The sequence below is a fragment of the Drosophila mauritiana genome, chromosome 3L, assembly GCF_004382145.1.
Source record: "Drosophila mauritiana strain mau12 chromosome 3L, ASM438214v1, whole genome shotgun sequence".
NCBI classification, from domain to species: Eukaryota; Metazoa; Arthropoda; class Insecta; order Diptera; family Drosophilidae; genus Drosophila; species Drosophila mauritiana.
The window spans coordinates 25,531,749-25,552,900 of NC_046669.1; the positions used below are offsets into that span (position 1 = coordinate 25,531,749).

At 39.8% G+C, this 21,152-nt stretch overlaps 1 protein-coding gene across 1 annotated transcript in view; it reads right to left on the reverse strand.

Moving 5' to 3' along the window:
* Positions 1–21,152, reverse strand: part of LOC117141917 (unconventional myosin-VIIa) — a 606,161-nt gene that overhangs the window by 193,001 nt on the left and 392,008 nt on the right. The window contains exon 11 of the mRNA XM_033305646.1: positions 14–126. Within this exon, the coding sequence (XP_033161537.1) occupies positions 14–126 (113 nt within the window). The remainder of the gene's footprint in view (positions 1–13; positions 127–21,152) is intronic.

A 21,152-nucleotide genomic window follows, 5' to 3' on the forward strand; every position in this document is an offset into this window, starting at 1 on the left:
AAATTATACGTACCTCTCACAATCAGCAAAAGTTTTTGTGTTGATGCTGGTTAATTGCTCATAGATTCCATCACTCTTTTTTAATTCTTCATCAACGCGCTTCATTTCTTTTAATGCCGCTGCTACCTAAAACGTTAAGACAAATCATTTATTAAAATATGCTAAAGGAGTTAGATGGTTGAGATTAAGCATACAGAACGGCCACACTTTTGAAAAATGTTTTGATGTTATGATAATTTTCTTAGCCTTCTAAATTTCTATCGAATTGCAAAAAATTTTATGCCACAAACGAGCAATACCTTAATTTTTTTATTCTATTCCAATTTTTATCGGTATATCTATCTCCCTTGTTATTTTGTTTGTTCTGATATAAGTTATCATGGCAACATTATTTTAGATTTAGCTATATAAGTATATGAGAAGTTAGACAGGAGAGTTTAGTACCTCTATCGCAATGCTTGACATTTTAAGGTTTTGACATCATGTTTCATGTTACTTACCATCTCACCCAAAAACGGAAATAAAGCGTAAACATTTTCGTGCGATTATTTTTTACAACTTTCAACGTGGATTAACTCGACCAACAGAGCATGTACTGAATTCAATTTTTGCTGATTAAGCTCCATCAAAGACCAGTGCTAATCGATGGAATTAGGAATTAGTGGGACCAGCATACAGTATTGCATTAGCATTTGACCGTCAAAAGAATTTCATCCCGTTGGAGAAAAAAAAATTTAAATTTATAATAAGTAATGTCTCTCTAGCGAAAAGAGAGACTTGAAGATCTCTGCAGCTACGGTGGTACACCTGTACACGCATGACTAGGCGCTGGCTATACTTACTTTTGTATACTTAATTAACACTATTCAAAACCTTTTTTTTTTTTTAAAAAAAGAAAAATTATACATTTATAAAGTTAAGAACTAAAATACAATATATAAAAAAGGAACGTCTATTTCGTGTTTTTTAAATTTTTGTAAAAAGAATGCAAAAAGATGAGGCTATTTACAGATTTTAGACATAATCTATTTCGTTTTTCAGTAAATAGCAGTTAACAGCTCTGGAAAACATTCTCTCAGCTGCAGCGCTACTTGCTAAGGGTAACACTTTTCATTATTTTTCCATAGAGACACTCCAGCGTCTACGAAACACACAAGTGTTTACGGGACACCCATGATTGTTTTTGTCACTCATTCCTTTTTGGGCACTTGCCTTTCTCTGACTGTTTGCCTTCTCTTTCCCCCGTTATGAGTGGTGAGTGTGGTCGTCATCCGCGACGCAGTGTGCCGTATTGATTCGGGTGCGCGAGTTACCACATCAGCAGTACCTACATCTACACCCCCGCCCCCAAAACCTCCACGCCAAAACTGTTATTTCGTTGTCCTCTCTTCTTACCACATCAGCAGTCTACGTCTTCTCCGCCGTCTCCTTAAAACCCTCACACCAGAGCTGCTAGTTCGTCGCACTCTCATGTTGCAACATTGTCGGCGGGAACAGCTCAGAAAATCGGAGACATTCCCCAAATCTGATGGGTCAGCAGATTCGCGATCACCAAGCATAGTATACATATTCATATATTAGAGTCAGTCTTAAGCTAACTTCTGGACAGAAAGAATTCTAGATATTGACCTGTACAATAAAATTACTTAAATAATTAAACAACCCAGCGGAGTATTCTTGAGAGACCTGGAAAATATCTTATCAGCAGCTAACTGGAATCGCTACTATCATATTGTAACTGGCAGTCGGAAACTAGACTAATGCAACTCCCTTTCATCATAGTTGTATTCAAGTGAGTAGAGTGAGAGAAAAAAATGCCAATACACATACAAGTTACACAAAATAAATAAAATTATCAAATAAAATTGTTCAAAAAGAATACACCGCAAGAATTGTTATGATGCAATACAGTGAAATTACATGAGAATTTTTATTTTTTTCTCAAATAAAACAAAGAGTGTCTGACCATGTAGGAGTTCAAATAGAACAAATACATTGGTCAGAATATATCAAAATACACAAGTGTCTGGCTACATAAAAGTTCAAATAGAACAATTATAGTGACCAGAATAAATCTTTAAGTGTAAAATCTTTATGAAATGATTTAAATCAAAAAGAAAAAAAAAATGAACATTTATGTTGTATTCAAAATGTGTTACAAGTGTGTGGTTGAGGCTCGTTGGTTGGAGCATAATAAGTGGACCGCGTCAAACCTGTGTGAAGTTGGCCTCGACCTGTTGGCTGCATGTAAATTGAGTTCGATATAACCAAATTACGGATTGCCGACGGTTGAGTGTGGGTTCGAGAGCAGCTCAACGGCTACGACACACTGGCGTCGAGCGGTTGTGTTGATGTTCGAACAAATTGTGCTAGTTGTTTTTTTTTTTTTAACAAAAATTGACACTCGTGACGTGGTTGACTCCCAATCATTACAAACTGATTTAACCGACATTGCTTGTTCAGGGCGAATAACCAATGCGGCAAAGTTATCTGTCAAACTTAAATAATTAAACAAAAGAAAATTTTTGCTCCCTCTCTCTAATACATATTGATATACATAAATATACAAATTATAGACATATATTAATGCATCTTTAATTACAGTTCTACACGAGGACTATTAATAAATCACCTCGACGAATACAGTCAACAATCAACAATTAACTAAATACACATATACACATACAATTAATTAAGTATACATATGCACACACACACAACAAATTATTTACGCAAAATTACACCCAATATTACATATATTTAAGACTTAAACACTCATAAACATAAACATACAAGGGAATCCAGCTACCCTAAATGATTTTATAAATAAGGTCGAAGAAATCCTCCTTCTCATAAGAGGCACGGACAAAACTCCATATGGTCAGTTTTTGTTGAGGGCAATAAGAAACAAAATAGAGGGAAAAGCGAATGACATGGGATGACATCAGAGAAACCTTAATAGGGAAATTCGCTGACAAAAGATGTGAGGAAACTTTAAATTTCGAATTACACGGTCTGGTTCACAAGAGGTTACCACTACAGGAAAAGAACTTCACAAGATTGACGACGTAAATTTTTAATAAAAGCCTCGTCGGACAGACGGGATATTTAGAAAAATTTAAAGTTGGAGGTTCCTTACTATATATATTGATTAACTTAGGTCAAAATAGACCACTAAAATTTATTGTGGACACGGGTGCCACTTCTTCATTCATTAATCCAGAACTTATTGAGGAACATAACCAACAAAGGCTAGAAACACCTATTTTAATTACCACAGCCCTAGGCTCTCAGGACGTAAGCAAAATGGCTACAGTCAAACTATTCGTTAAATGCAAATACAACTGTAACAATACCTTTCCATTATTAGTATATTACTACCATTGACGAAGTCCCGGTACACAAGAGACCCTTCAGATACAGTCCTTCAGAAAAGACAGAAATAACCGACCAAATTAACAAACTCCTAGAGCAGGACATAATTAAGCATAAGCATAATTAATTGGACGCTTCAAATAAGAGAAAGTGGAGACTGGTTGTAGATTTCAGACAAATAAATGAAAAGACAATCAAAGACAGATACCCAATGCCACACATCAACGAAATCTTGGACAAACTAGGCAGAGCTCAGTATTTTTCAGCCCTAGATCTAGCTAGTGGTTACCACCAAATTGAGTAGACCGCAGTAGGCGGACACTTCGAATTTATCCGAATGCCTTTTGGCTTATCTAACGCACCTGCAACTTTTCAAACGGTGATGGATAATGTCTTGGCCGATTTCAACGGCAAATTTTGCTTAATTTATCTAGACGATATAATAGTATTCTCACCTTCCTTAGGGGAACACATCGACCACCTAAAGGCTATTTTCAAGAAGCTTACTCAAGCAAATCTAAAACTTCAACCCGATAAGTCGGAATTTCTAAAAAAAGAAATAGAATACCTTGGTCATACAGTAACCGAGAAGGGCGTCAAGCCAAACCCAAAGAAAATTGAAACTATAAAAGCCTTCCCTATACCCAAGACTAGAAAAGAAATTAAATCATTCTTGGGATTGTTAGGCTATTATAGAAGATTTATCAGAGATTTCGCCAGGGTCACTAAACCTTTAACCCAGCAATTAAAAGGGAAGGCAGATGTAATGACCCCATACTGCGGTACCCCGACTTCACTAAGCCGTTCATCTTAACTACTGATGCTAGTAACGAAGCAATAGGGGCTGTACTATCTCAAGGAGCTATAGGAAGCGACAGACCAATAGCTTACGCTAGTAGAACATTATCAGAGTCCGAAACGCATTGTGTCACTATCAAAAAAGAACTACTGGCAATAGTGTGGTCAGTAAAATATTTTAGACCATACTTATTCGGAAATAACAAGCCTCTAGTTTGGTTAAAAAACCTTAAATACCCTAATTCAATGCTAGTGGGATGGAAGCTCCAACTCCTAGAATATGACTGTGAAGTTATATATAAGAAAGGTTCTCAAAATGTGGTGGCAGATGCATTAAGTAGAATTGTCATGGAGCTCAACACTAACGAAACAAAAATTGCCAATACAAAAATTTTAATTTCTAACAGACCTATAAATGAATTTGCAATCCAAATTATATTAAAGAATGCAGAGTGTGCAAACGACTCGGTGGAAGCACCTTTTAAAAATCAAATCAGAAGAATTATTTCTAGGCCCTTGTTTGATGACAAAACAATGATAGACATATTAAAGGCAGTGTTAAGATCAAACAAGACAAGATAATCTACACCACTGATACAATTTTCGAATCAGTGCAAAAAATTTATGCAACATTTTTCGCTTCAAATAAATCCTACAAAATTATAAGATGCACAACCTTTCAAGCCTACAAAACTTACGAGACGAAGATTCAAACGATTCAATAACCCCGTTACAAAGAAAAATAAATCAAGCTAAGCTACCTAAACTTATATGTAACATGGAGTAAGGCTGAAGGCTGGCAACAACCCGGTTGGCAGCGCTGTTGAGCAGCAACATGATTGTCGGAAATCGAAGTTATCGACAATCAGTCATCGAAGGAACGATCGCAAGGCAGTAGTGGAGTTGAGTGGAAGTCAGCGTTGCAGTCAGTCGAGTTCTCAGCAGCAGTCGTTCGGTCACAAACTAAGAATACTTTATATAATTACCGCATTTAGAATTAAACTAATAATTAAATTAATAATAAACAATAATAATAAACAATCTTACATGGGGGCTCGTCCAGTCCTAAATCGGTTATATGAAGGTGCAGTTGTTTAAAGAAAAAAGACATTGTTGTGTGCGTGGGTATAGTCTTTAAAAGTTGTAAAGTTGTGGCTATATCTATTGCATTTAAAGTTGGAAAAATCAGTTGTACAGATTTTGTTTGAACACAAGTCGGTAAAAGTCGGGAAAGCTGCTAGAGAGAACTGATAAAGTTGAAATTGTCGTGTGCGTGGATTTAGTCTTTAAAGTTGTAAAGTTATGGCTACGTCTACTGCATTGAAAGTTGAAAAAATCGGTTGAACTCATACAGACTCAAGTCGTTTTGCTGTTGTGGAATTTAAAACAATTAAATTGCAAAGGTGGTGAAATTCGTTTCTAACGAAAATCAAAATTTGTCTTTTAACCGGTGGCGCCGTCTGCAAAATCGACTACCGTCGCGCCGTTAGAACATTGTCGTTGTTTGCTGGTGTTAGTGCCTTGTCGCGGAATGTTCACACGTACACCACCTACAAATAAAAAACTTAACACCGACCAAATACAAGCAATTCTAGAGAACGAAAGCGAGGACGAAAGCAGAAAAGAAAAAATGAACGAAGAAGATCAAAAGTTGGCGCCTGTAGGAGAAGCAGAGGCAAAGAAGCAGAATAAAGACGCTAGTGCTAAAGTCGAAGAGAAATTTGAACAAATGATGAATACTCTAACCCAGAGCATGTTGGCAAAATCTAAACAAGAGGGGCAAGTAATTATCGCTGCAGAAAAATTTGAAAAAGTTGTAAGTGACTGTGATGGCAAATCAATTCCTATTAAAAAATGGTTTGAAATTTTTGAGAAAAATGCCGAGGCATATGAACTTTCGGAGAAACAAAAATATGTTCAAGCCAGAAGTAAGATGATTGGATCAGCAGAACTTTTCTTAGAATCTGAATGTGTCAGTGGATACACTGAACTCAAAGAGTTACTAATTGAAGAATTTTCAGGCAGCTATAATAGCGCCGTTATGCACAAAAAGTTGCAAGACAGGAAGAAGAAGAGGGAGGAAACTCTACACGACTATTTGTTACAAATGAAGAAAATAGCAGCCTTAGGTGAAGTTGAAACAGTTGCTTTGATAACTCATATCGTAAACGGCCTCGACATTAAAAAGGAGTATAAGGGTGCTATGCTCCGTTGTAAAACTCTTAAGGAATTAAAGCAAGAATTCGAAATCTACGAGAGTCTGAATATTGTTGACAAGCCGAATATTCAACCAAAACCAAAGCAAATTACACAAGGTGTAAAAGCAGATCACTGCTTCAACTGTGGTTCGAGGGAACACAAACGAAAGGATTGTACACTTCCTACCAAATGTTTCAGCTGTAATCAAGAGGGCCATATCTCAAGCAAGTGTCCGGAAAAAGTAAACAGCATGCGCATTCACGTTGATAGTGCACGAACAAAGCCAGTAATCATAAATGGGATTATCATCAACTGTCTGGTGGACACAGGATCAGATGTGACCATAATTAAAGAAGCTATATTCAAGAAGATGAAAGATGTTGATTTAAACCGCACTGCAACAGTATTGCGAGGTTTGGGAAATGCCTCAACACAGCCGATTGGATGCTTCAGAGCATTAATCAAGACCGACCAGGTGGAAGCAAGCCACAACGTTTTAGTCGTCCACGATTCTAAATTCAGTTGCGATGGAATAGTGGGACACGATTTTATCAGCAAGTTTCGTCTTATCTGTAGTGCAGAAGGCTATACTTTTCTTGACCTGGAAGCAGATAAAAAACAAGCGGTTGAGTATTCCCAAATGTTTAATATTTGTGAAGAATCTTCTTTTACAGTTGCACCACAATACCGAGAAGACGTTGAACGCATGATAGAGAGAACATACGAAACACCACCCAAGCAGATAAAGCAATGTCCAGTCGAACTCAAAATTATTCCTGATGGCGTGATTAAACCCTTTCGCCATGGACACACCCGACTATCTGAAGAAGAAGCTATAGCTGTAAAGAAGCAGGTAGAGGAATGGGTCGAGCAGTCAATCGTCCGTAAATCTACATCAAATGTTGCCAGTCGCATAGTCGTTGTCAAGAAAAAGGATGGTACCCTACGCGTTTGCGTGGACTATAGAAAATTGAACACCATGGTTCTGATGGATTGTTTTCCGGTACCCATAATGGAGGAGGTGCTTGAAAAACTGCAGAGTGCCAAATGGTTTACAACCATGGACTTACAGAACGGATTTTTTCATGTGGCCGTAGAAGAAGCCAGCAAGCCGTACACAGCATTTGTTACCCGAGAAGGCTTATTCGAGTTTAACAAAGCGCCCTTTGGTTTTAAGAATTCCCCAGCAGCGTTTATACGGTTCGTTCAATTTATTTTTCAAGAACTAATCAATTCCAATATAATGCAGCTATATATGGATGACATAATTGTATATGCCGCTACCCCAGAAGAATGCATGGAAAAGACGGAAATGGTACTTAAGAGAGCTGCAGAATTTGGTCTAAAAATAAAATGGAAGAAGAGCAACTTTATGCAGAGGCGAATTCATTTCCTGGGACATATTATCGAAGGTGGACAAATATGCCCTGGAAAAGAGAAAACATCAGCAGTGAATTCCTTTGGAACACCTCAGAATGTAAAAGCCGTTCAAGGATTTCTGGGTCTCACAGGATTCTTCAGAAAATTCATACCTGGATACGCCCAAATTGCGAGACCACTGACGGACCTATTAAAAAAAGATGCCATTTTCAACATTGGACCAGTAGAGCAGCAGTCGGTGAATAAGCTGAAAGAGATTCTGGTAAACGAACCAGTATTGAGGATCTACTCACGAGAAGCAGAAACCGAACTTCATACAGATGCCTCTAAGGACGGGTTAGGAGCCGTTTTATTGCAGAAGTTCGAAGGCAGTTTTCACCCAGTCTGCTTTTGGAGCAGAAAAACTACAAAAGCCGAATCAAATCGTCATAGTTACTACCTTGAAGTAAAAGCCGCATACTTAGCTCTGAAAAAGTTCAGACACTATTTATTGGGAGTCCCTTTCAAGCTCGTCACGGACTGTGTCGCATTTAAACAAACAACAAAAAAAGCAGATGTCCCAAGAGAAGTTGGCCCATGGATTCTCTATATGCAGGATTTTAATTTTCAACCCGAACATCGTGCAGGAGAAAGAATGAGACACGTTGATTTTTTAAGCCGCCATCCCCAAGCATGCATGATGATAACATCCGAGTTGACAGCACGTATTAAAAAGTCGCAGCAGAACGATGATTCAATTAGAGCAATCCTGGAAATTCTAAAAGATCGTCTATTCCAACCCTACAAGCTAAAAGGTGGCCTGTTGTATAGTATGGTCAATGGCAATGAACTACTGGTTGTCCCTGCACTAATGGAGAGGGAGGTGATTCAAAGCGCACATGAAGTTGGCCATTTGTCGTTGCAAAAGACGATGCATAGCATACAGCAGCAATTTTTTATTCCTCATTTGGAATACAAGGTAAAAAAGCTAATTTCTAACTGTATAAAATGTATCATCCACAGCAAAAAGTTGGGAAAGCAGGAGGGATATCTAAATTGCATAGATAAAGGAGACGCACCGTTGCACACACTACACATCGATCATTTGGGGCCAATGGATTCATCGGCCAAACAGTATAAATACATTCTGGCAACAGTCGATGCGTTTTCAAAGTTTGTCTGGTTATTCCCAACCAAATCAACCGGACAGGAAGAAGTGGTCAAGAGGCTGACCGACTGGTCAAACATTTTTGGTTTCCCTAAGCGAATTGTTAGCGACAAAGGAACGGCCTTTACGAGTGGTGCGTTCGAACAATTTATGAGCAGCCATAACGTGGAACACGTCTGCACAACTACTGGAGTGGCCAGAGGCAACGGCCAGATAGAACGAGTAAATCGTTTAATTTTGGCAATAATATCAAAGCTGTCTTCAGACGAACCGTCGAAGTGGTACAAATATGTGCCTGAGGTACAAAAGGCGATCAACTGTCACGTGCATTCATCACTGAAGCTGTCACCATTTGAGGTCATGTTTGGCACCAAGATGTACACCCGAGTTGAGGATCGGTTACTGGAACTGCTCCAAGAAGAAGTGGTCTGTCAATTCAACGAGGACCGCTATGAGATGAGACAGCTGGTAAAACGCAACATCGAGCAGGCGCAGAAGGACTACAAGCGCAATTACGACAAAAAGCGCCGAGCTGAATACAAATACAAAGCAGGTGATCTGGTTGCAATTAAAAGGACCCAATTTGTAGCTGGCCGCAAGATGGCAAGCGGGTATTTAGGTCCATACGAAGTCACAGGAGTCAAAGACAATGGCAGATATGACGTCAAAAAAGCAGCAAACGTCGAAGGACCCAATGTCACATCCACCAGCTGTGACAACATGAAGTTGTGGAAGTACATAGCCGAAAATGCAGACCTATTGTCATCCGGGTCGGATGATGATGATCAGGAGGGCCGAATGTAACATGGAGTAAGGCTGAAGGCTGGCAACAACCCGGTTGGCAGCGCTGTTGAGCAGCAACATGATTGTCGGAAATCGAAGTTATCGACAATCAGTCATCGAAGGAACGATCGCAAGGCAGTAGTGGAGTTGAGTGGAAGTCAGCGTTGCAGTCAGTCGAGTTCTCAGCAGCAGTCGTTCGGTCACAAACTAAGAATACTTTATATAATTACCGCATTTAGAATTAAACTAATAATTAAATTAATAATAAACAATAATAATAAACAATCTTACATGGGGGCTCGTCCAGTCCTAAATCGGTTATATGAAGGTGCAGTTGTTTAAAGAAAAAAGACATTGTTGTGTGCGTGGGTATAGTCTTTAAAAGTTGTAAAGTTGTGGCTATATCTATTGCATTTAAAGTTGGAAAAATCAGTTGTACAGATTTTGTTTGAACACAAGTCGGTAAAAGTCGGGAAAGCTGCTAGAGAGAACTGATAAAGTTGAAATTGTCGTGTGCGTGGATTTAGTCTTTAAAGTTGTAAAGTTATGGCTACGTCTACTGCATTGAAAGTTGAAAAAATCGGTTGAACTCATACAGACTCAAGTCGTTTTGCTGTTGTGGAATTTAAAACAATTAAATTGCAAAGGTGGTGAAATTCGTTTCTAACGAAAATCAAAATTTGTCTTTTAACCGGTGGCGCCGTCTGCAAAATCGACTACCGTCGCGCCGTTAGAACATTGTCGTTGTTTGCTGGTGTTAGTGCCTTGTCGCGGAATGTTCACACGTACACCACCTACAAATAAAAAACTTAACACCGACCAAATACAAGCAATTCTAGAGAACGAAAGCGAGGACGAAAGCAGAAAAGAAAAAATGAACGAAGAAGATCAAAAGTTGGCGCCTGTAGGAGAAGCAGAGGCAAAGAAGCAGAATAAAGACGCTAGTGCTAAAGTCGAAGAGAAATTTGAACAAATGATGAATACTCTAACCCAGAGCATGTTGGCAAAATCTAAACAAGAGGGGCAAGTAATTATCGCTGCAGAAAAATTTGAAAAAGTTGTAAGTGACTGTGATGGCAAATCAATTCCTATTAAAAAATGGTTTGAAATTTTTGAGAAAAATGCCGAGGCATATGAACTTTCGGAGAAACAAAAATATGTTCAAGCCAGAAGTAAGATGATTGGATCAGCAGAACTTTTCTTAGAATCTGAATGTGTCAGTGGATACACTGAACTCAAAGAGTTACTAATTGAAGAATTTTCAGGCAGCTATAATAGCGCCGTTATGCACAAAAAGTTGCAAGACAGGAAGAAGAAGAGGGAGGAAACTCTACACGACTATTTGTTACAAATGAAGAAAATAGCAGCCTTAGGTGAAGTTGAAACAGTTGCTTTGATAACTCATATCGTAAACGGCCTCGACATTAAAAAGGAGTATAAGGGTGCTATGCTCCGTTGTAAAACTCTTAAGGAATTAAAGCAAGAATTCGAAATCTACGAGAGTCTGAATATTGTTGACAAGCCGAATATTCAACCAAAACCAAAGCAAATTACACAAGGTGTAAAAGCAGATCACTGCTTCAACTGTGGTTCGAGGGAACACAAACGAAAGGATTGTACACTTCCTACCAAATGTTTCAGCTGTAATCAAGAGGGCCATATCTCAAGCAAGTGTCCGGAAAAAGTAAACAGCATGCGCATTCACGTTGATAGTGCACGAACAAAGCCAGTAATCATAAATGGGATTATCATCAACTGTCTGGTGGACACAGGATCAGATGTGACCATAATTAAAGAAGCTATATTCAAGAAGATGAAAGATGTTGATTTAAACCGCACTGCAACAGTATTGCGAGGTTTGGGAAATGCCTCAACACAGCCGATTGGATGCTTCAGAGCATTAATCAAGACCGACCAGGTGGAAGCAAGCCACAACGTTTTAGTCGTCCACGATTCTAAATTCAGTTGCGATGGAATAGTGGGACACGATTTTATCAGCAAGTTTCGTCTTATCTGTAGTGCAGAAGGCTATACTTTTCTTGACCTGGAAGCAGATAAAAAACAAGCGGTTGAGTATTCCCAAATGTTTAATATTTGTGAAGAATCTTCTTTTACAGTTGCACCACAATACCGAGAAGACGTTGAACGCATGATAGAGAGAACATACGAAACACCACCCAAGCAGATAAAGCAATGTCCAGTCGAACTCAAAATTATTCCTGATGGCGTGATTAAACCCTTTCGCCATGGACACACCCGACTATCTGAAGAAGAAGCTATAGCTGTAAAGAAGCAGGTAGAGGAATGGGTCGAGCAGTCAATCGTCCGTAAATCTACATCAAATGTTGCCAGTCGCATAGTCGTTGTCAAGAAAAAGGATGGTACCCTACGCGTTTGCGTGGACTATAGAAAATTGAACACCATGGTTCTGATGGATTGTTTTCCGGTACCCATAATGGAGGAGGTGCTTGAAAAACTGCAGAGTGCCAAATGGTTTACAACCATGGACTTACAGAACGGATTTTTTCATGTGGCCGTAGAAGAAGCCAGCAAGCCGTACACAGCATTTGTTACCCGAGAAGGCTTATTCGAGTTTAACAAAGCGCCCTTTGGTTTTAAGAATTCCCCAGCAGCGTTTATACGGTTCGTTCAATTTATTTTTCAAGAACTAATCAATTCCAATATAATGCAGCTATATATGGATGACATAATTGTATATGCCGCTACCCCAGAAGAATGCATGGAAAAGACGGAAATGGTACTTAAGAGAGCTGCAGAATTTGGTCTAAAAATAAAATGGAAGAAGAGCAACTTTATGCAGAGGCGAATTCATTTCCTGGGACATATTATCGAAGGTGGACAAATATGCCCTGGAAAAGAGAAAACATCAGCAGTGAATTCCTTTGGAACACCTCAGAATGTAAAAGCCGTTCAAGGATTTCTGGGTCTCACAGGATTCTTCAGAAAATTCATACCTGGATACGCCCAAATTGCGAGACCACTGACGGACCTATTAAAAAAAGATGCCATTTTCAACATTGGACCAGTAGAGCAGCAGTCGGTGAATAAGCTGAAAGAGATTCTGGTAAACGAACCAGTATTGAGGATCTACTCACGAGAAGCAGAAACCGAACTTCATACAGATGCCTCTAAGGACGGGTTAGGAGCCGTTTTATTGCAGAAGTTCGAAGGCAGTTTTCACCCAGTCTGCTTTTGGAGCAGAAAAACTACAAAAGCCGAATCAAATCGTCATAGTTACTACCTTGAAGTAAAAGCCGCATACTTAGCTCTGAAAAAGTTCAGACACTATTTATTGGGAGTCCCTTTCAAGCTCGTCACGGACTGTGTCGCATTTAAACAAACAACAAAAAAAGCAGATGTCCCAAGAGAAGTTGGCCCATGGATTCTCTATATGCAGGATTTTAATTTTCAACCCGAACATCGTGCAGGAGAAAGAATGAGACACGTTGATTTTTTAAGCCGCCATCCCCAAGCATGCATGATGATAACATCCGAGTTGACAGCACGTATTAAAAAGTCGCAGCAGAACGATGATTCAATTAGAGCAATCCTGGAAATTCTAAAAGATCGTCTATTCCAACCCTACAAGCTAAAAGGTGGCCTGTTGTATAGTATGGTCAATGGCAATGAACTACTGGTTGTCCCTGCACTAATGGAGAGGGAGGTGATTCAAAGCGCACATGAAGTTGGCCATTTGTCGTTGCAAAAGACGATGCATAGCATACAGCAGTAATTTTTTATTCCTCATTTGGAATACAAGGTAAAAAAGCTAATTTCTAACTGTATAAAATGTATCATCCACAGCAAAAAGTTGGGAAAGCAGGAGGGATATCTAAATTGCATAGATAAAGGAGACGCACCGTTGCACACACTACACATCGATCATTTGGGGCCAATGGATTCATCGGCCAAACAGTATAAATACATTCTGGCAACAGTCGATGCGTTTTCAAAGTTTGTCTGGTTATTCCCAACCAAATCAACCGGACAGGAAGAAGTGGTCAAGAGGCTGACCGACTGGTCAAACATTTTTGGTTTCCCTAAGCGAATTGTTAGCGACAAAGGAACGGCCTTTACGAGTGGTGCGTTCGAACAATTTATGAGCAGCCATAACGTGGAACACGTCTGCACAACTACTGGAGTGGCCAGAGGCAACGGCCAGATAGAACGAGTAAATCGTTTAATTTTGGCAATAATATCAAAGCTGTCTTCAGACGAACCGTCGAAGTGGTACAAATATGTGCCTGAGGTACAAAAGGCGATCAACTGTCACGTGCATTCATCACTGAAGCTGTCACCATTTGAGGTCATGTTTGGCACCAAGATGTACACCCGAGTTGAGGATCGGTTACTGGAACTGCTCCAAGAAGAAGTGGTCTGTCAATTCAACGAGGACCGCTATGAGATGAGACAGCTGGTAAAACGCAACATCGAGCAGGCGCAGAAGGACTACAAGCGCAATTACGACAAAAAGCGCCGAGCTGAATACAAATACAAAGCAGGTGATCTGGTTGCAATTAAAAGGACCCAATTTGTAGCTGGCCGCAAGATGGCAAGCGGGTATTTAGGTCCATACGAAGTCACAGGAGTCAAAGACAATGGCAGATATGACGTCAAAAAAGCAGCAAACGTCGAAGGACCCAATGTCACATCCACCAGCTGTGACAACATGAAGTTGTGGAAGTACATAGCCGAAAATGCAGACCTATTGTCATCCGGGTCGGATGATGATGATCAGGAGGGCCGAATGTAACATGGAGTAAGGCTGAAGGCTGGCAACAACCCGGTTGGCAGCGCTGTTGAGCAGCAACATGATTGTCGGAAATCGAAGTTATCGACAATCAGTCATCGAAGGAACGATCGCAAGGCAGTAGTGGAGTTGAGTGGAAGTCAGCGTTGCAGTCAGTCGAGTTCTCAGCAGCAGTCGTTCGGTCACAAACTAAGAATACTTTATATAATTACCGCATTTAGAATTAAACTAATAATTAAATTAATAATAAACAATAATAATAAACAATCTTACATATATTATATGATGATAAATTTAATTATATGATAAGTTTTCAAGAAAAATGCCCTAAGAGCTGCGGAGAACAACATGGACAACAAAGAATGTATAAAACAAGTAATACAAGGAATGAACCCTATTTGCGAGGCAAAAATTATCAACACAGACGAGGCAGTAGTGGAACCGGAGCAACAATGGATCGTTTTTATCAGCAAAAATCAAACAAGTGCTGAGCCAAGTTGTGCTGAACCATTCCTCATTGAAGGACAATAATAAACCATATAAACTGTTCCATATTTATAGAAGAAACCAAATACGATCACAGCGAGTTGTTCTACGAAGCCGAGTGGTAAAAAATGCCACTCTTACAGTTCTCTGCAATAGCTACTCTGGTGGAGCGGTACCCGCCTGGTATGACTTCCTAGATCCGTCCAAGCTGCCACGTCAACGGCGGAATGTTGTTCTCCATCAGCAAAACTATGTTTCCAACCTTGATGTTCGACGTATCGACGCGCCACTGGCTCCTTTCTTGCAGTAGGGACAAATGCTTGCAGCTCAACCTTCTCCAGAAGTGTTATTGCATTTGGGTCACCCGTTTCCATTTGCTGTGACTGTGGCCTATGTGAAGCTGAGTATCTGAAACCAGTTAGGAAATGCGCCGGCGTTAGCACCTCAAGACTTTCAGCATTTTCTGAAAGTGGAGAGAGTGGCCGGGAGATTTGGATGGCTCAAAAGTTCAAAAGTTAAAATACGCTTCTAATAACCGCCGAAATAAGTACGCAGAAGTTCGGAAAAATTAAATAGAAGCTTATCTCAAGCCGGATTCCAGGCTAATCCCAATGCTTCGATATCCGATCCATCATGGAATTTAATTAACTGTTCCTTGTCGCAGTTACACTCTCCTTCCAGGGCTGTTTACTCATTCGAACACCATTTACGGATTGGAAAGTGGCCACGCGACAGTAGTTTCTTCATCTGACGACGAATTTCTATCATCTCCTCAACTGAGTCCCCTCCAGAGATTAAAACATCAACATAGAAATCTCTACGAATAATTTGTAGTAAACATCCTAACTAATATAACAAACAGTCACACTAAGTTATACGTTCGCACATTTATTGTACATACATACAGCGGAATTGCGCAATTGGGTAGAACAACTAAATAAGCATAAGCATAATAGGCATAAATAAGAACGGGATGCCCCCTGAACCTCGAGGAGCTTGTCCGGCGATTGGTGAATTGGAAGCTGGAGGTGCTAACAACGATTTGGAACACAGCAACGTCGGAGAGTCAACTCCAGACGACGACATGGTAAGCGGAACGGGATCGAACACGCCGCCGGAGGTGCGCCGCCAAGTAGCGAAAACAACACCAACGCTGCAAACGTAAATGCTCATGACGATGCCAACCCTTTAACATTTAACAACCACCGCGATTGGGAGTTGGCAAGTTTCTACGCAGTTAGACGTCATGCAACGTCGATTAAAGTTGCTCCAATTGGAAAACGACATTTTGAAATTTGAATGTGAAACAGTGCTGCCTCATTAGATCGTTGCTAGCAATGGACAAGGAAATGGTTCAGTTATTCGACGGTGCTTCTAAAAACAAACTCAAAGTCAACACATGGATCAACACATCTCAACCTGGTCACAAAGATGTTTAATCTATGTAAAGATGCCATTCGCATGCTTGTGATGTCCAAGTTAAAGGACCATGCTCAAATTTCGTTGCACTCCTCCAAACGTTTGCTGACTTTGCCGGTTCAGGAACTTCTATGTCAACTTGGAGAAGCTTTCCACAGTCAGAAGAGCAAAATATAGTCTTGACGCAAGTTTCAAGAGCAAAAATGGAAACTGTCACAAGATTTTTCCACATACTTCACAGATGGATACACAGATTCGGATGGACGATGAGGAGCTAACCGAGAACATCGACTCCCTTCTGCGACAACAGGCACACATGCAATGTTTTAACACGTCTGCGCAGCTGTTGCAGAGATTTGCAAAGGTCTCGTTGCGTATATCGCATTAAGTGGAAAAATTATTATGACGGCAACTTTGAGTTAGATATACTATAAATACTATACTATACTATAAATACTCCTATTTGATAGAATGCAGCCAGTTGAACAGTAGCTAAGTGCTGGCAAAGGCAATGTCAAAAACAATGCCAAAGGAAATTCCGCCGAGATTGGAATTTGAAGTTTGTTTATAAACTGGAATTTTAAATATAGTACTGAACCAGACTCAAAACATCCGTAAGAGCAGAAAGAGATTTGCCGGTACCGACAAAAACGCACGAAGTTCAGAGTTTTCTTCGATTATGCTTCTATTTTAGACGATGTGTAAAAGATTTTTCGACAACAGCAAAGCCCCTATACGATCTGGAACGAAAAGACATAAAGTTGAATTTCGGTGCGACAGAGTTATAGTGTATTGAAAAATTTAAAAGGAATCTTCTAGAAGCCCCTTTCTTAACATTGTACAGTTCAACGGATACAACGGAATTACATTGCAATGCTAGCGCTTTGGGGTTTTTTTCTATTCTTATTCAGAAAAAGAAGCACAGTAAGTGCTTCATTACTTTTCAAAACGAAGGACTAATGTTGAAGGTTTATGGGAAGAAGGATAAGGCAGCTACTGGTTTCCCAAAGATAGAGAAAAATGCTAGATACATATTAGCAATTCTCTAAAATGTATAGATTATTGTGACCCTTCTGCCTATGCGCCACACTTGGAACACGGAGACCTGGCGACCGAGTTGGTGCGGTATATTTCCCACCGGTGAAACTTTCCCCTTCACACCCTTTCGCCTTAAACCATGGCGCGTGTGACTCAAAGTGGGCGGCTACGTGGCCTTCACTGTTGACGCCGCTTCGGCCGGCAGAATATCCAAAACCTGGCGAAAGGTATAAAGCCTGGAATGCCTGAAAACAACATTATTACTCTATGTGGAAGCTACACATAAGGAAATCCACCCTCGGCTAATCATGAGGCTAGGGCACGGATTGAGGAGGCCCTACCAAACATTCTCCCCAAACCCGCCTCGACGGAGGCACACTTGGCCGTCGGACTAAGCAATGCAACAAGTGCACCCACAACTGAATTTTCTGTAATAAGCATTATATGCCAGCAGCATGTGCCACCGGACATATAACTTTCTCCTCCAATATGTATTAGATCTAGAGTTTGGACGTATAAGTAACTTTCCCTTCCTCTTCCATGGCTGTGAAGAAAATGATGAAACTGAAGGGCAAATCCTGTTCTGTTCGAACATGTTCTGTTCGAAAATATTCTGTTCGAACATGTTCTGTTCGAACATGTTCTGTTCGAACATGTTCTATTCGAACAAGTTCTGTTCGAACATGTTCAGTTCGAACATGTTCTGTTCGAACATGTTCTGTTCGAAAATGTTCTGTTCGAAAATGTTCTGTTCGAACATGTTCTGTTCGATTATGTTCTGTTCGATTATGTTCTGTTCAAACATGTTCTGTTCGATTATGTTCTGTTCGAACATGTTCTGTTCGAACATGTTCATTTCGAACTTGTTCTGTTCGAACATGTTCTGTTCGAACATGTTCTGTTCGATTATGTTCTGTTCGAACATGTTCTGTTCGAACATGTTCTGTTCGAACATGTTCTGTTCGATTATGTTCTGTTCGAACATGTTAATTTCGAACTTGTTCTGTTCGAAGATATTCTGTTCGAAGATATTCTGTTCGAACATGTTCTGTTCGAACATGTTCTGTTCGATTATGTTCTGTTCGAACATGTTCTGTTCGAACATGTTAATTTCGAACTTGTTCTGTTCGAATATATTCTGATCGAAGATATTCTGTTCGAAGATATTCTGTTCGAACATGTTCTGTTCGAACATGTTCTGTTCGATTATGTTCGGTTCGAACATGTTCTGTTCGAACATTTTCTGTTCGAACGTGTTCTGTTCGAAATTGTTCTGTTCTGTTCGAATTTGTTCTGTTCGAACATGTTCTGTTCGATTATGTTCTGTTCGAACAGGTTCTGTTCGAATATGTTCTGTTCGAACAGGTTCTGTTCGAATATGTTCTGTTCGAACATGTTCTGTTCGAACATGTTCTGTTCGACCATGTTCTGTTCGAACATGTTCTGTTCGATTATGTTCTGTTCGAACATGTTAATTGCGAACTTGTTCTGTTCGAAGATATTCTGTTCGAAGATATTCTGTTCGAACATGTTCTGTTCGAACATGTTCTGTTCGATTATGTTCGGTTCGAACATGTTCTGTTCGAACATTTTCTGTTCGAACGTGTTCTGTTCGAAATTGTTCTGTTCTGTTCGAATTTGTTCTGTTCGAACATGTTCTGTTCGATTATGTTCTGTTCGAACATGTTCTCTTCGAACATGTTCTGTTCGATTATGTTCTGTTCGAACATGTTCTGTTCGACCATGTTCTGTTCGAACATGTTCTGTTCGAACATGTTCTGTTCGATTATGTTCTGTTCGAACATGTTAATTTCGAACTTGTTCTGTTCGAAGATATTCTGTTCGAAGATATTCTGTTCGAACATGTTCTGTTCGAACATGTTCTGTTCGAACATGTTCTGTTCGAACATTTTCTGTTCGAACGTGTTCTGTTCGAAATTGTTCTGTTCTGTTCGAATTTGTTCTGTTCGAACATGTTCTGTTCGATTATGTTCTGTTCGAACAGGTTCTGTTCGAATATGTTCTGTTCGAACATGTTCTGTTCGATTATGTTCTGTTCGAACATGTTCTGTTCGAACATGTTCTGTTCGAACATGTTCTGTTCGATTATGTTCTGTTCGAACATGTTCTGTTCGATTATGTTCTGTTCGAACATGTTTTGTTCGATTATGTTCTGTTCGAACATGTTCTGTTCGAAAATGTTCCTTTCGAACTTGTTCTGTTCGAACATGTTCTGTTCGAACATGTTCTGTTCGAATATGTTCTGTTCGATTATGTTCTGTTCGAACATGTTCTGTTCGAACATGTTCTGTTCGAACATGTTCTGTTCGAACATGTTCTGTTCGAACTTGTTCTGTTCAAACATGTTCTGTTCGAGCATTTTCTGTTCAAACATTTTCTGTTCGAAAGTGTTCTGTTCGAAATTGTTCTGTTCTGTTCGAATTTGTTCTGTTCGATTATGTTCTGTTCGAACATGTTCTGTTCGAACATTTTCTGTTCAAACATTTTCTGTTCGAACGTGTTCTGTTCGAAATTGTTCTGTTCTGTTCGAACATGTTCTGTTCGAACATGTTCTGTTCGATTATGTTCTGTTCGAACATGTTCTGTTCGAACATGTTCATTTCGAACTTGTTCTGTTCGAACATGTTCTGTTCGAACATGTTCTGTTCAATTATGTTCTGTTCGAACATGTTCTGTTCGATCATGTTCTGTTCGAACATGTTCTGTTCGATTATGTTCTGTTCGAACATGTTAATTTCGAACTTGTTCTGTTCGAACATGTTCTGTTCGAAGATATTCTGTTCGAACATGTTCTGTTCGAACATGTTCTGTTCGATTATGTTCTGTTCGAACATGTTCTGTTCGAACATGTTAATTTTGAACTTGTTCTGTTCGAATATGTTCTGTTCGAAGATATTCTGTTCGAACATGTTCTGTTCGAACATGTTCTGTTCGATTATGTTCTGTTCGAACATGTTCTGTTCGATTATGTTCTGTTCGAACATGTTCTGTTCGAACATTTTCTGTTCGAACGTGTTCTGTTCGAAATTGTTCTGTTCTGTTCGAATTTGTTCTGTTCGAACATGTTCTGTTCGATTATGTTCTGTTCGAACAGGTTCTGTTCGAATATGTTCTGTTCGAACATGTTCTGTTCGATTATGTTCTGTTCGAACATGTTTTGTTCGATTATGTTCTATTCGAACATGTTCTGTTCGAAAATGTTCGAGAATGATATGAAGTTCCTGCACATCGACGCGACAGCAATGACGTTTCCGGATGAAAGCTTTTCGGTGTCGTTGCACAAGGGAACGCTGAATGCTCTTTTTGTCGACGATGAACCTGAAACGAGAGCGGTGGTGGAAAACTATTCCAAGGAAATACTTAGAGCCATGAGGTGGGTAATGTGCACAGTCTGAGATCGAAGGAATTCAATTTTTCTATTTGTACATCAGGAACAGTGGTCGCTATGTGGGTATCTTCCTGCTGCAAGAGCACATCCTCAATTTCCTACTGGAGTTCCTGCCCAAGCACAATTGCATGCTGAGGATTGTTGGGGTGGAACAGGCCAACAAAGGGAAGAATGCCGATGATGCCTTGACGATTGTTGGGGTGGAACAGGCCAACAAAGGGAAGAATGCCGATGATGCCTTGACGCTGCCTGTTTTCGCAGTCGTCGCTACGCAATTTAAGAGCCTTCCAATACCAGTGAGTAGACCGGAATAAAAAGTAAAGAACACTTCGTTTGTGGGAAGAGGA